At 44.2% G+C, this 13,786-nt stretch overlaps 1 protein-coding gene across 1 annotated transcript; it reads left to right on the top strand.

Annotated features, from left to right (window-relative positions):
• Nucleotides 1-859: 859 nt before the first annotated feature.
• LOC132395327 (5-beta-cholestane-3-alpha,7-alpha-diol 12-alpha-hydroxylase-like) lies at nt 860-6,613 on the top strand. The gene has a single exon (XM_059971760.1). The coding sequence runs from the start codon at nt 1,288-1,290 to the stop codon at nt 2,809-2,811; it is 1,524 nt and encodes a 507-aa protein (XP_059827743.1). The 5' UTR covers nt 860-1,287; the 3' UTR covers nt 2,812-6,613.
• Nucleotides 6,614-13,786: the final 7,173 nt, after the last annotated feature.

Here is a 13,786-nt window from a genome sequence, read left to right as displayed (position 1 = left end):
CATATGGTTTGATTTATTGCTCTTCCAGTTATTTTCTCGAAATTTTGGATTTAATCAGAAAGTTTCTCTTTTTTCTTGTTTTTACTCTCAGTATGGGCTTTCTACTCTCAGTCCCTTTTTTTCTCTTTCTTTTTTTTTGTTTTTTTTTGTTTATAGAGAATAGTGTTTTTTCATGTATATAAAGATTATAAAAGTTTCCTTATCTTTTTTCTTCTTTTCATGGAATAATAAGAGGAAAATTGATTATCTTATTTTTATTATATACTATTAGATTAATACTATGTATGATCTTAATAATGTTTATGAATTGTTATCGATATAGATATTTGAGATAATTCTTCTCTTGTTTGTATATATATACTTTTTTAATTAATAAAAAGATTGATAAAGAAAGAAAGCTCACCTCTGTCCCAGGATATTGACGGACTTTTACTGCTGTACCATTGAGAGCATACTCACCAACTGCATCTCAGTGTGGTATGACAATTGTCCCGTATCGGACCGCAAAGTACTCCATCGGGTGCTGAAAACTGCCCAGCGGATTATTGGCTCGCAATTGCCCACCATTGAGAACATCCACCATAAACGATGCCTGGGCAGGGCAAAAAGCATTATCAAGGATGCATCTCACCCTAACCATGTTTTTTTTACTCTTCTCCCTCTGCTCCCGCACCAGCAGGCACAGGAAGAGCTTCTTCCCTGAGGCTGTGACCCTGCTGAACCTCATATCACAGCGCTAAGCAGTATTGCATCCATATTGTACTGTCTCAGTACTTTTATATTTGTGTGCTGTAGCACTTACTTTTTATTCACAATTATTTTTTCCATTTTTAGAATCTTTTTATTGATACATAATCTTCTACAGCTATAAAATGATACCACACTTCGACAAGTTGATATATATACAATTAATAAAGCTGAAGATAAAACTTATCAAAAAAGAATAATATATGATAATGAAAAAAAGTGTTATTTTGTAAATAGCACTATTCTTTTGCACTTCTGGATAGATGCTAATTGCAATTCATTGACTTTGTATCTGCACGTGGCACAATGACAATAAAGTTTAATCTAATAATCTAATGTAATATGAATGGACCAATAGAGACCAGATGGGATTAGTTTGATCTGTTCCATGTTCATTCCCAACTGTTACCCAATGCGGTATCTCTTGAGTTAATAATTGACCAGAAGTGACGCAGTTATCTGACACTTAACAACTCCTCACCCCACCACGAATTTGAGAACGGTGGTTTGGCACTTTGCGGAGTCAGATTCTTCCAAACCATGTCTTACGTGCTGCTTATTCCTTTGAGCCTGGTAATCATCCTTGTCGTTCTCCTTTACTTCCTGGGCGCTTTTAGAAGGAGGGGACCGAACGAGCCGCCTCTGGACACCGGCTACCTGCCATGGTTGGGCCACGTCCTGTCTTTCCGAAGGAACACAAAGCAGTTATTGCAGCAGATGCAGAAAAAGTACGGGGATATCTTCACAATCCAGATAGCCGGCTATTACATTACATTCCTGATGGACCCGCTATCCTACGGAGCTGTGATGAAGGCGTCGAGATCGAAAATAGACTTTGAAAAGTTTGCAGTTGAATTGGTTGAAAGGGTATTCGGTTATCGCGCCCAACAAAATGACCACAAACTGCTGGAGGCAGTAAGTAACAGATACCTTATGGCGGACGGTTTGGTTGATCTGACCCAAGCCATGATGATGAATCTGCAGAAACTGATGCTTCACAGGATTGCGGACAGTTCCATAGAATGGAAGCAAGATGGACTGTTCAAATACTGCTACAATATAGTATTCAGGGCGGGCTACCTCTCTCTGTTCGGTAACGAACCAACCAAGGGAGATCTGGACCATGCTAATAAACTGGACCGAGAAAACTCGGACCAACTCTACTATGAGTTCAGGAAATACGACCGACTGTTTCCCAGGCTCGCTTACGCTGTGCTCACGCCCAGGCAGAAGCTGGAAGCCGAGAGACTCAAGAGGATGTTCTGGAGCCTTCTCTCTGTGCAGAAAGTGAGAAACCGGGAACAGATCAGCAGCTGGGTGACAGAGCGCCTGCGCCAGATGGATGAACAAGGAACAATGGAGTATATGCAGAACCGCTACATGTTGCTGATGCTCTGGGCGTCTCAGGGAAACACCGGTCCTTCGGCTTTCTGGCTCCTCTTAAGCCTTTGCCGTAGTCCCGAAGCTTTGAACGCGGTGCGAGCCGAAGTGGACGAGCTGCTGGCGCAGACCGGCCAGCGAGCGACGGCGGACGGGCCACCGATCAACCTGACCCGGGATATGCTGCAGAAGACTCCAGTGCTGGACAGTGCCGTGGAGGAGAGCCTGCGTATGTACGCCGCTCCGCTATTGTGCAGGGCCGTGACGGAGAACTTTGAGCTGCCGATGGCTGACGGCCGGCGCTACATGCTGCGGAAAGGGGACCGGGTGGCTGTTTTCCCTCACATCTCGCCACATATGGACCAGGAAGTGCATCCGCGGCCGCACACCTTCCAGTTCGACCGTTTCCTCAACGCGGACGGGACAAAGAAGACTGACTTCTACAAGAGGGGCCAGAAGCTGAAATATTACAACATGCCATGGGGAGCTGGCGTCAGTATGTGTCCCGGTCGCTTCTTCGCCACCAACGAACTAAAACAGTTTGTTTTCCTCATGCTCTGCTACTACGACTTCGAGCTGGTGAACCCCGAGGAGGATGTACCGCCCATTGACAAAAGCCGCTGGGGGTTTGGCGTGATGCAGCCGACTTACGACGTCCAGTTTAGATACCGCTTCAGGTTTTAGCAGTTTGTTATTTTTTTCCCTAAACGCATACACCCCTTCTGTTTACTCAAGTTAACACATAAAACTCAAAACCACTAACCACTGGTATTTTAATAAAAAGAAAGATTGATAAACTTCTGAATATGAAGGGAATCAATGAGTAGGGAATTAAGAGAGATATACATATTGGCTGCTGGATGTTCCGGGGTTTCGATGTTTCAAAATGGGCAAGGGAGGGAGGTAAAAGCGGCATTACTAATCAGGGATAATATTACAGCTGCAGAGAGGTGTGAGTTCTGGAGGAATTGTCTACTAAATCTGTGTGGGTGGAAGTCAGAAACGGGGAGGGAGCACTCTATTAAGAGTATTCTATAAACTAACAGCAACAGAGACGCTGATAGGCAGATTGGGAGGCCGATTTTTGAAAGGGGCACATACATAATAAGGTTGTTATCATGGGTGACTACAACTTCCCTAATATTGATTGGCACCCCTCCTTAATGCAAAAGTTGTAAATAGGACAGAATTCGTCAGGCGTATAGTCAAGCCACTAGAGGAGATGCCCTACTGGATCTGGCACGAGGCAATAAATTGGTTTGGTGTCAGATTTCTCTGTAGGTGAGAATTTTGGAAATAGAGACCACTACTTCCTGGCCTAATGATAGCCTTGGAGATGGATAGAAGCAACTGGTATAGGAAAGTATTTAATTAGGGGAGGGAAATTATGATGCTATTAGGCAAGAACTTAGGATCATAAGTTGGGAACAGATGTACTCAGGGAAATGCACAACAGATATATGGAGGTTATTTAAGGAGTACTTGCATTGGGTTCTGAATAGGTTTGTCCCATTAAGGCAAGGAAAGGACCCTACGGCAAAGGAACCATGGTTGATAAGAAATGTGAAACATCTAGTCATCAGGAGGAAGAAAGAAGCTTACTTAAGGTTTATGAGGCAGAGCTCTAGGAAATTACAAGGTAGCCGAGGAGGTGCTGAAGAATGGGAGAACTAGAGTGGGGCTTCAGAAGACTTTGGTGAGTAGGATTAAGGAAAACCCCAAGGCATACTACACATACACAATGGACAGGAGGATGACTAGAGTGAGGGTAGGACTGATCAGGGATAAAAGAGGATACATACCTGGAGCTGGAGGAGGTAGATATTTCTTAATGAATACTTTGTTTCAGTAACCACCAGTGAGAGAGACCTTGATGTTTATAAGGTCAGTGTAAAACAAGCTGATACGCTAGAATATGTTGATGTTAAGAAAGAGAATGTGCTGGCAGCTTTGAGAAATATTAGGATAGATAAGTCCTCAGGGCTGAATGGGAGGTGAGAGAAGAGATTCCCACATCTTTGGTGATGATCATTGTGTCAATAGACAATAGACAGTAGGTGCAGGAGTAGACCATTCAGCCCTTCTAGCTATTCACTGTGATCATGGCTGATCATACACAACCAGTACCCTGTTCCTGCCCTCTCCCCATATCCCTTGTCCCCGCTCTCTATAAGAACTAACTCTCTCTTGAAAGCATCCAGAGACTTGGCCTCCACTGCCTTCTGGGGCAGAGCATTCCACATATCCACCACTCTCTGGGGGAAAAAGTTTTTCTGCATCTCTGTTCTAAATGGCCTACCCCTTAATCTTAAACTGTGGCCTCTAGTTCTGGACTCACCCATCAGTGGGAACGCTTCCTGCCTCCAGTGTGTCCAATCCTTTAATAATCTTATATGTCCTCACTAACCACAGGAGTAGTACCACAAGACTGGATGATGGAGAATGTTAATAAGGAGGTAGGGATAATCCTAGAAATTATTATCAGTGAATATTACATCAGTGATGGGCAAACTGTTGGAGAGGATTATTAGAGGCAAGATTTATGAGCATTTGGAGAAGCATGGTCTGATTACAGATAGCGTTGCTTTGTGAGGGGCAGGTCATGCTTCACCAACCTGATTGATTTCCTTGGGGAAATGACAAAACAAGCTGATGAAGGAAGTGGAGGGGATGTGGTGTATATGGATTTTAGGCATTTGACGAAGTTCCTCATGGTAGGCTCATTCAGAGAATCAGGAGGTGTGAAATCCAGGGAAACTCAGCTGCTTGGATTAAGAATTTGCATGCCCACAGATGATAGCAGATGAAACATATTCTGCCTGGAGATTGGTGACCAGTGGTGTTCTCAGGGATTTTTCTCTGGAACCTATGCTCTTTGATACATTTATGAATGGCTTGGTTGAGGAAGTGGAACAGTGGGTTAGTAAGTTTGCAGATGCCACGAAGGTTGCTGGCATTGTGGAGAGTGTAGAAGGCCATTGTAGACTTCAACAGGACTTCGATAGGATGCAGACCTTGGCTGAGAAGTGGCAGATGGAGTTCGTTCCAGAAAAGCTTGAGGGTTGAAATTGAAGGCAGAGTACGGGGCTAATAGCGGGATTCTTAGCCTCAAATTTTCCACACAAGATGATAGAATTGTTAAGGTTTATAGTTAGCCTTCATTAGCGGGAGATTGAGTTCAAGAGCAAGGTAATGTATAGTAGCTTTTCTCTTTGAAGGGAAGCAGGATGAGAGGTGACTTGATAGAAGTGTATAAAATGATAAGAGGTATAGATTGAATGGACAACTAGAGATTTTTTCAAGGGTGGAAATGACTAATACAAGGGGGCCTAATTTTAAGATGATTGGAGAGGGGGTGTCTGAGGTAGATTTTATACAGGATGTGTGAAACACTTTGCCAGGGTGGTGATAGAGATAGATACATTAGAGACATTTAAGAGACTATCAGATAGACACATGATGAAAGAAAAATGGAGGGTTATGTGGGAGGGAAGGGTTAGATTGATCTTACAGTAGGGTAAATGGTTGGCATAACACAGGGGTGTCAAACTCATTTTAGGTCACGGGCCGGATTGAGCAAAAATGCAGCTTCATGCGGGCCGGATCAGTCGGGCGCGTGCGAACGCAGCTTTCATTGCCTCCGTTTTTTCAGCCTGCTCTCATGTGTCTCAGTCTCTGCTATAAGAACAAAGTGTTTCACTTTACAAATTCCGTTTCTTATGAAGAAGACTGCCGAGCAAGACTGCCGAATAAACACTAAAAACCCTGAAAACCTGGTACCTGAATAAACTCAGCATTAGCCATATCATACGCCATAGGCGCTTCGATTACTGGGGTCAGCTTTAATAGTAATTAGATATTATCTCACGGGCCAAAGATAATTCCACCGCGGGCCGGATTTGGCCCGCAGGCCTTGAGTTTGACATATATGGCATAACATCATGGGCCGAAGGGAATATGGAGTGCCATATAATTTGTGTTAGACCTCATTGTTGCAGTAGAGAAGGTCGAGATCAGACAGGTTGGTAATAGAATAGGCAGGGGAATTGCAATAACATGCACCCAGAAGTTGGAAAGAGCTGTTGCAGTCAGAGTACAGATTCTATGCAAAATAGTCACTTTGTCAGTACTTTGACTCACCAGTGTAGAGAAGGCCAGATCTGGAGCACCAAGTGCAGATGAGTTTGGGGCAGGTGCAGATGAATCTCTGGCTTATTTAGATGGCCAGTTTAGGTCCTCAGGTGGTGGTGACTAAGGAGCTGAAGAGATACCACATATGGTTACAGGGGAAAGTTGCTGGAGACTGGGAAGAGTAGTTGAATGGATGAGAACAGACAAAAAACTTAGAGAGATTCATCCCTGCAGAAAGCAAGGTAGTGTTGAAGTGAGGAAAATGTGATTGATGATAAGATGTCTGACTAACTAATAATTGTACTTAACCAGCAAAAATAAACAATTAAAATGAACTGTTGATATTTTCTTTATATTCTAGCCTCAATAGTCCATCTTTTCAATTTCTTTTAATGACTTTACATGAGAATTCTAGAATAACAAAATTGCCACATATTGAATCCAAATTCCTTAAACACAAGCAGGACATTCCTCGCACACTTTTAAGGTCACTTACAAGAAATGGTGTTCTCATTCTAAGACTGCCTTAAAACCATAGAAGTTCAAAGAAACAGTTTTACTTATAGAAGAACTTTGCATCAAATTCAGGTTTCTAGTATCTGCAGTTATTTTGATTTTTAAGAGCATAAGTTTGCACTGCTAGATTTGTTAAGAAGAGACCAAAGTTAAATGAGAGCAGAAATTATAGTCATACAAAACAGAGAGGTCTTTTGGCCCACCATGCTCATATGGAGTATCAATCCATACAAATCCCATTTACCAGTCCTTGGACTGTAACCTTCTACTGTTTGACGACTCAAGTGCTCGTTGTGAGAGTCTCTGTCTCCACCATTCATTCAGACATAGTGATTCATGTTTGCAGACACAAGCAACTTCATATCTCAGAATGTGGAGCAACACACAAAAAGCTGGAGGGACTCAGCAGGTCAGGCAACATCTATGGAGGGAAATGGGCAGTTGACAGCACATGTCAAGACATTTCATCTGGGTGAAAGGTAGAGGTGAGATAGCCAGTATAAAAAGATGGATGGAATGAGTGGAATAAGAGCTAACATGGATTTGGAATTGGTTTGCCCACAGAAGACAGAGGGTGGTTGTAGATGGAACATATTCTACTTGGAGGTCAGTGATCAATGGTGTTCCTCAGCGATCTGTTCTGGACCCCTGCTCTTTATGATTTTTATAAATGACTTGGATAAGGAAGTGGAAGTTTGCAGATTGCATGAAGATTGGTGGTGGTGTGGATAGTGTAGAAAAAAGGGATACAGATGCAGAGTAGAGCAGAGTTGAACTGAGAAGTGACAGATGGAGTTCAATCTGGAAGATCACGACTCTGGAGATCCTGCCCTTTAACTTAGCATCTAACTCCCTGAACTCCCCATTCAGAGTCTCATTACTTGTCCTACCCATGTCATTAGTACCTACATGGACCACGACTCAGGTTGTTCACCCTTCTACTTCAGAATCCTGAGAATTCAATCCAAGATGGCCTGGGCCCTGGCACCCGGGAGGCAACATACCATCTGGGAAAATCGTTCTTGCCCACAGAACCTCCTGTCCGTTCCCCAACTAATTAATCAGCTATCTACACAGATTCCCCTCTGAATCACAGAGGCAAACTCGGTGCCACAGACCTGACCACTGTGACTTCCTCTGTTAGATCAGCCCCCCCAACCACCCACCCACAGTATCCAAAGTGATATACCTGTTGTTGAGGTGGATGGCCACGGGGGTACTCTGTATTAGCTCCTTAACCCCTTTCCCCTTCCTGACTGTCACTCAATTTTCTGTGTCCTGCACCTTTGGTGTAACCACCTCCCTGTATGTCCTATCTCTCACCCCTTCAGCCTCTTGAATGATGTGGAGATCATCCCACTCCGGCTTCAACTCTTTAATGTGGATTATTAGAAGCTGCAACTGGATGCACTTCTCACAGTTGTAGTTGTCCGGGACACTAGAGGACTCCCTGCCTTCCCACATCCTACAAGAGGAAAATTCAGTGATCCTTTTTAGCATTTCTACTGACCTAGCTGAGCAGGTCGTTGGGTGACAGTCCGAGGGGGGGGATCTGAAGGAGAGTAGACAGGTAGTGCAGAGCACCCCTGTAGCCATTCCCCTGAATAATAAGTTTGCCGTCCTGGATGCTGTTGGTGAGGCCGACCGACCAGGTATGAGCCACGGTGGCAGGGCCTCTGGCACTGAGTCTGACCCTGTGGTGCAGAAGGATGGGATGGAGAAGAGGAGAGCTGTTGTCATTGGAGACTCTATAGTCAGGGGAGCAGACAGGAGATTTTGTGGACGTGAGAAGGACACCCGCATGGTTTGTTGCCTCCCAGGTGCCAGGGTCCGGAACGTCTCTGACCGGGTGCATGACATCCTGGTATGAGAGGGAAAGCAACCAGAAGTCGTGATATATGTTAGGACCAACAACATAAGCAGCAAGAAGGATGAGGTCCTGAAGTGTGAGTTTTGGGAACTAGGCAGAAGGCTAAAGAACAAGACCTCAAGGGTGGCGTTCTCAGGATTGCTGCCAGTGCTATGTGACAGTGATGGTAAGAATTGGAGGAGATGGCAGTTGAATGTGTGGCTGAGGAGTTGGTGCAGGGGGCAGGGTTTTAGATTTTTGGATCATTGGGATCTCTTCTGGAAAGGTGGGACCTGTACAGATTGGATGGGTTGCATCTGAACTCGAGGGGGAGCAATATCCATTCTGGTAGGTTTGCTAGCATGGTTCGGGAGGGTTTAAACTAATTTGCAAAGGGGATGGGACGCGGAGCGATAGAGCAGTGAAAGAAGTGCATGGAGTAAAGCCACTTCTAATATATAGAGAGGCTTTGAGGAAAGAGAAGCAGAATAAAGGGTATAAAGCTAGTAAGGTAGAAGGGCTAAAGTGTGTGTACTTCAATGCAAGAAGCATCAGGAACAAAGGTGATGAACTGAGAGCTTGGATACATACATGGAATTATGATGTAGTGGCCATTACGGAGACTTGCCTGGCACCAGGGCAGGAATGGATTCTCAATCTTCCTGGATTTCAGTGGATTTCAGGGGGGAAAGGGGAGGAGGGGTGGCATTACTGGTCAGGGATACTATTACAGCTGCAGAAAGGGTGGGTAATGTAGCAGGATCCTCTTTTGAGTCAGTATGGGTGGAAGTCAGGAACAGGAAGGGAGCAGTTACTCTATTGGGGGTATTTTATAGGCCCCCTGGTAGCAGCAGAGATACCGAGGAGCAGATTGGGAGGCAGATTTTGGAAAGGTGCAAAAATAACAGGGTTGTTATCATGGATGACTTTAACTTCCCTAATATTGATTGACACTTGATCAGTTCCAAGGGTTCAGATGGGGCAGAGTTTGTTAAGTGTGTCCAGGATGGATTCCTGTCACAGTATGTTGACAGGCCGACTAGGGGGAATGCCATACTAGATCTAGCATTAGGTAACGAACCAGGTCAGGTCACAGATCTCTCAGTGGGTGAGCATCTGGGGGACAGTGATCACCGCTCCCTGACCTTTAGCATTATCATGGAAAAGTATAGAATCAAAGAGGACAGGAAAATTTTTAATTGGGGAAGGGCAAATTATGAGGCTATAAGGCTAGAACTTGTGGATGTGAGCTGGGATGATGTTTTTTCAGGGAAATATACTATGGACATGTGGTCGATGTTTAAGGATCTCTTGCAGGATGTTAGGGATAAATTTGTCCCGGTGAGGAAGATAAAGAATGGTAGGGTGAAGGAACCATGGGTGACAAGTGAAGTGGAAAATCTAGTCAGGTGGAAGAAGGCAGCATACATGAGGTTTAGGAAGCAAGGATCAGATGGGTCTATTGAGGAATATAGGGTAGCAAGAAAGGAGTGTAAGAAGGGGCTGAGAAAAGCAAGAAGGGGACATGAGAAGGCTTTGGTGAGTAGAGTAAAGGAAAACCCCAAGGCATTCTTCAATTATGTGAAGAACAAAAGGATGACAGGAGTGAAGGTAGGACCGATTAAGATAAAAGTGGGAAGGTGTGCCTGCAGGCTGTGGAAATGAGCGAGGTCCTCAATGAATACTTCTCTTCGGTATTCACCACTGAGAGGGAACTTGATGACAATATGAGTGAGGTTGATATTCTGGAGCATGTTGATATTAAGGGAGAAGAGGTGTTGGAGTTCTTAAGATACATTAGGAAGGATAAGTCCCCAGGGCCTGACAGAATATTCCCCAGGCTGCTCTACGAGGCAAGGGAAGAGATTGCTGAATTTCTGGCTAGGATCTTTATGTCCTCGTTGTCCACAGGAATGGTACCGAAAGATTGGAGGGAGGTGAATGTTGTCCCCTTGTTCAAAAAAGGTAGTTGGGATAGTCCAGGTAATTACAGACCAGTGAGCCCTACGTCTGTTGTGGGAAAGCTGTTGGAAAAGATTCTTAGAGATAGGATCTATGGGCATTTAGAGAATCATGGTCTGATCAGGGACAGTCAGCATGGTTTTGTGAAGGGCAGATCATGCCTAACAAACCTGATAGAGTTCTTTGAGGAGGTGACCAGGCATATAGATGAAAGTAGTGGAGTGGATGTGAGCTACATGGATTTTAGTAAGGCATTTGACAAGGTTCCACATGGTAGGCTTATTCAGAAAGTCAGAAGGCATGAGATCCAGGGAAGTTTGGCCAGGTGGATTCAGAATTGGCTTGCCTGCAGAAGGCAGAGGGTCGTGGTGGAGGGAGTACATTCAGATTGGAGGGTTGTGACTAGTGGTGTCCCACAAGGATCTGTTCTGGGACCTCTACTTTTTGTGATTTTTATTAACGACCTGGATGTGGGGGTAGAAGGGTGGGTTGGCAAGTTTGCAGACGACACAAAGGTTGGTGGTGGTGTAGATAGTGTAGAGGATTGTTGAAGATTGCAGAGAGACATTGATAGGATGCAGAAGTGGGCTGAGAAGTGGCAGATGGAGTTCAACCCAGAGAAGTGTGAGGTGGTACATTTTGGAAGGACAAACTCCAAGGCAGAGTAAAAAGTAAATGGCAGGATACTTGGTAGAGTGGAGGAGCAGAGGGATCTGGGGATACATGTCCACAGATCCTTGAAAGTTGCCTCACAGGTAGATAGGGTAGTTAAGAAAGCTTATGGGGTGTTAGCTTTCATAAGTCAAGGGATAGAGTTTAAGAGTCGCGAGGTAATAATGCAGCTCTATAAAACTCTAGTTAGGCCACACTTAGAGTACTGTGTCCAGTTCTGGTGGCCTCACTATAGGAAGGATGTGGAAGCATTGGAAAGGGTACAGAGGAGATTTACCAGGATGCTACCTGGTTTAGAGAGTATGGATTATGATCAGAGATTAAGGGAGCTAGGGCTTTACTCTTTGGAGAGAAGGAGGATGAGAGGAGACATGATAGAGGTGTACAATATATTACGAGGAATAGACAGAGTGGACAGCCAGCCTCTACCCCAGGACACCACTGCTCAGTACAAGAGGACATGGCTTTAAGGTAAGGGGAGGGAAGTTCAAGGGGGATATTAGAGGAAGGTTTTTCACTCAGAGAGTGATTGGTGCGTGGAATGCACTGCCTGAGTCAGTGGTGGAGGCAGATACACTAGTGAAGTTTGATAGACTACTAGACAGGTGTATGGAGGAATTTAAGGTGGCGGGTTATATGGGAGGCAGGGTTTGAGGGTCGGCACAACATTGTGGGCCGAAAGGCCTGTAATGTGCTGTACTATTCTATGTTCTATATAAAGAAGGAAAGAAAAAATATCTTAACCTACAGCTTTTCTTTGCTTTCTCTGATTGAAGCCTCTCTTCAAGAGCTTGAAGAGCTTACAGTAAGTCTCAAGATCACCACTCTGACTTTGTCCACTCAGATGACAGCTGCTGCGATGATGGCCACTGCTCTTGCCCCTGCCTTCCTTTACTTTGCTCTTGCTAATCAATCTCAAACGTGATTAGTCACTGGTCAAAGTCTATTATGCTGCATAACCTGCTGCTCCCTTTTCCTCCTCAGGCAATGGACCTGAGTGAAATCACCTCCTTTCAAACTTCTGATTTAGGTACCAGAATGATAGTGGTCTTCTTAAAGCAAGTGGAATGAAGCAGGGAGAGGTTAAAAATATCTGGAAGTATCCCCATCAGCACAGGATCCAAGGACACAGTCGCAGTCACCATCAGGGCCAGATGCATTCTGTGGGTTCATTATCCAGATAAATGATCTTGCATCTGTAGCAGTGACGATGGGTTCAGGTGCATTGGAAATATATAAAATGATGAAGGATCTGGATAGAGTGCATTGCAGCAGGCTGCTGTCACTGATGGAGTGGTCACACAACAAAGGACACAGGTATAATGCAAGGGGAAAGAACTTGAAGAAAACCTTTTTGACGCAGTGCATGTTTGCAGTTTGAACACACTTCCTGCAGGTATGGTGAATACAGGTTCCATTGTGTCTTTCAAGAGGAAATTTCCAAGAAATGTACACAGATCTACCAGCTGAGGTGAAAATGGAACAATTTTTTAACAAGCTGCAGCACTCCATTGGAAAAGAAATAAGGACAATTCACTGGGTCACCAACTTGGCCACAAGCCAGTGAATTTGACCTCATAGGTCACTGATGCTGAATATTTACAGAAATAAGTTTAACATGTGTGTATTCTATGAACAAACTTACTGAACATTAAATATCTGTGTAAGAGCCTCTGAAAGAGGAGGGTGAGCATATGAGACACTGAGGTTGTGAACCATGTTGGTACTTTCAACATGGGTCACACCATAGGTAAGAAAAGATTTATGGTCTTGCAAAGGAAATTTAGGGAGTTACGTAGAAAATTGAAAAGCAGAAATGTATGCATTGTTTGGTTTTCTTCTCAGGCTGGATGACATTAGACTTAGAGGTCATAGGTTTATGGTCAAAGATGAAATATTTAAAGGGGAACTTCTTCATTCAGAGGATAGTATAAGCATGGAACAAGCTGCCAGCAGAAATGGTGGGTGTAGGTTCAATTGCAACATCTAAGAGAAGGTTGGATAGATGATATGGATACCAGAGGTTTAGTGAAATATAGATTAGTTGCAGGTAGATGGGACTAGGCAGAACACCAGGATTATATGGGCCAAAGGCCTATTTCTCTGCTGTAATGCTCTGTGACCTCTATGGTTCTGATCTTGGGAATATTCCATGTGGAAGATAGACCAGATGAATGCATGGCTGAAGAGATGCTGCAGGTGGGAGGATCATTGGAGGCTCTACTGGGGCAGTGCTGACCTGTGCAAGAAGGATGGGTTGCATCCGTACTAAAGAAAGTCTACTATCCTTGTAAGGATGTTTGTTAGCCACTGCCATTCAGGAGGGTTTACACTCATGAGGCAGATGGGTGGGACTCAAAATAACAGTGTAATGTGGTTGATTCATACGTAGAAAACAGAACAGACAAATCCAGACAACCTTTTTGTAAATCTCCCCTGTCCGAAGTCAAGACAACTCATGCCTTCGTAGATGTCAGACAATAGTAGCAATCTGTAACCTTGCTTAATAAACATAGACAGAGAAATACT

The sequence above is a fragment of the Hypanus sabinus genome, chromosome 6 (genome assembly GCF_030144855.1).
Source record: "Hypanus sabinus isolate sHypSab1 chromosome 6, sHypSab1.hap1, whole genome shotgun sequence".
In the NCBI taxonomy this organism is placed as follows: Eukaryota; Metazoa; Chordata; class Chondrichthyes; order Myliobatiformes; family Dasyatidae; genus Hypanus; species Hypanus sabinus.
This window is presented reverse-complemented; position numbering and strand designations above follow the sequence as displayed.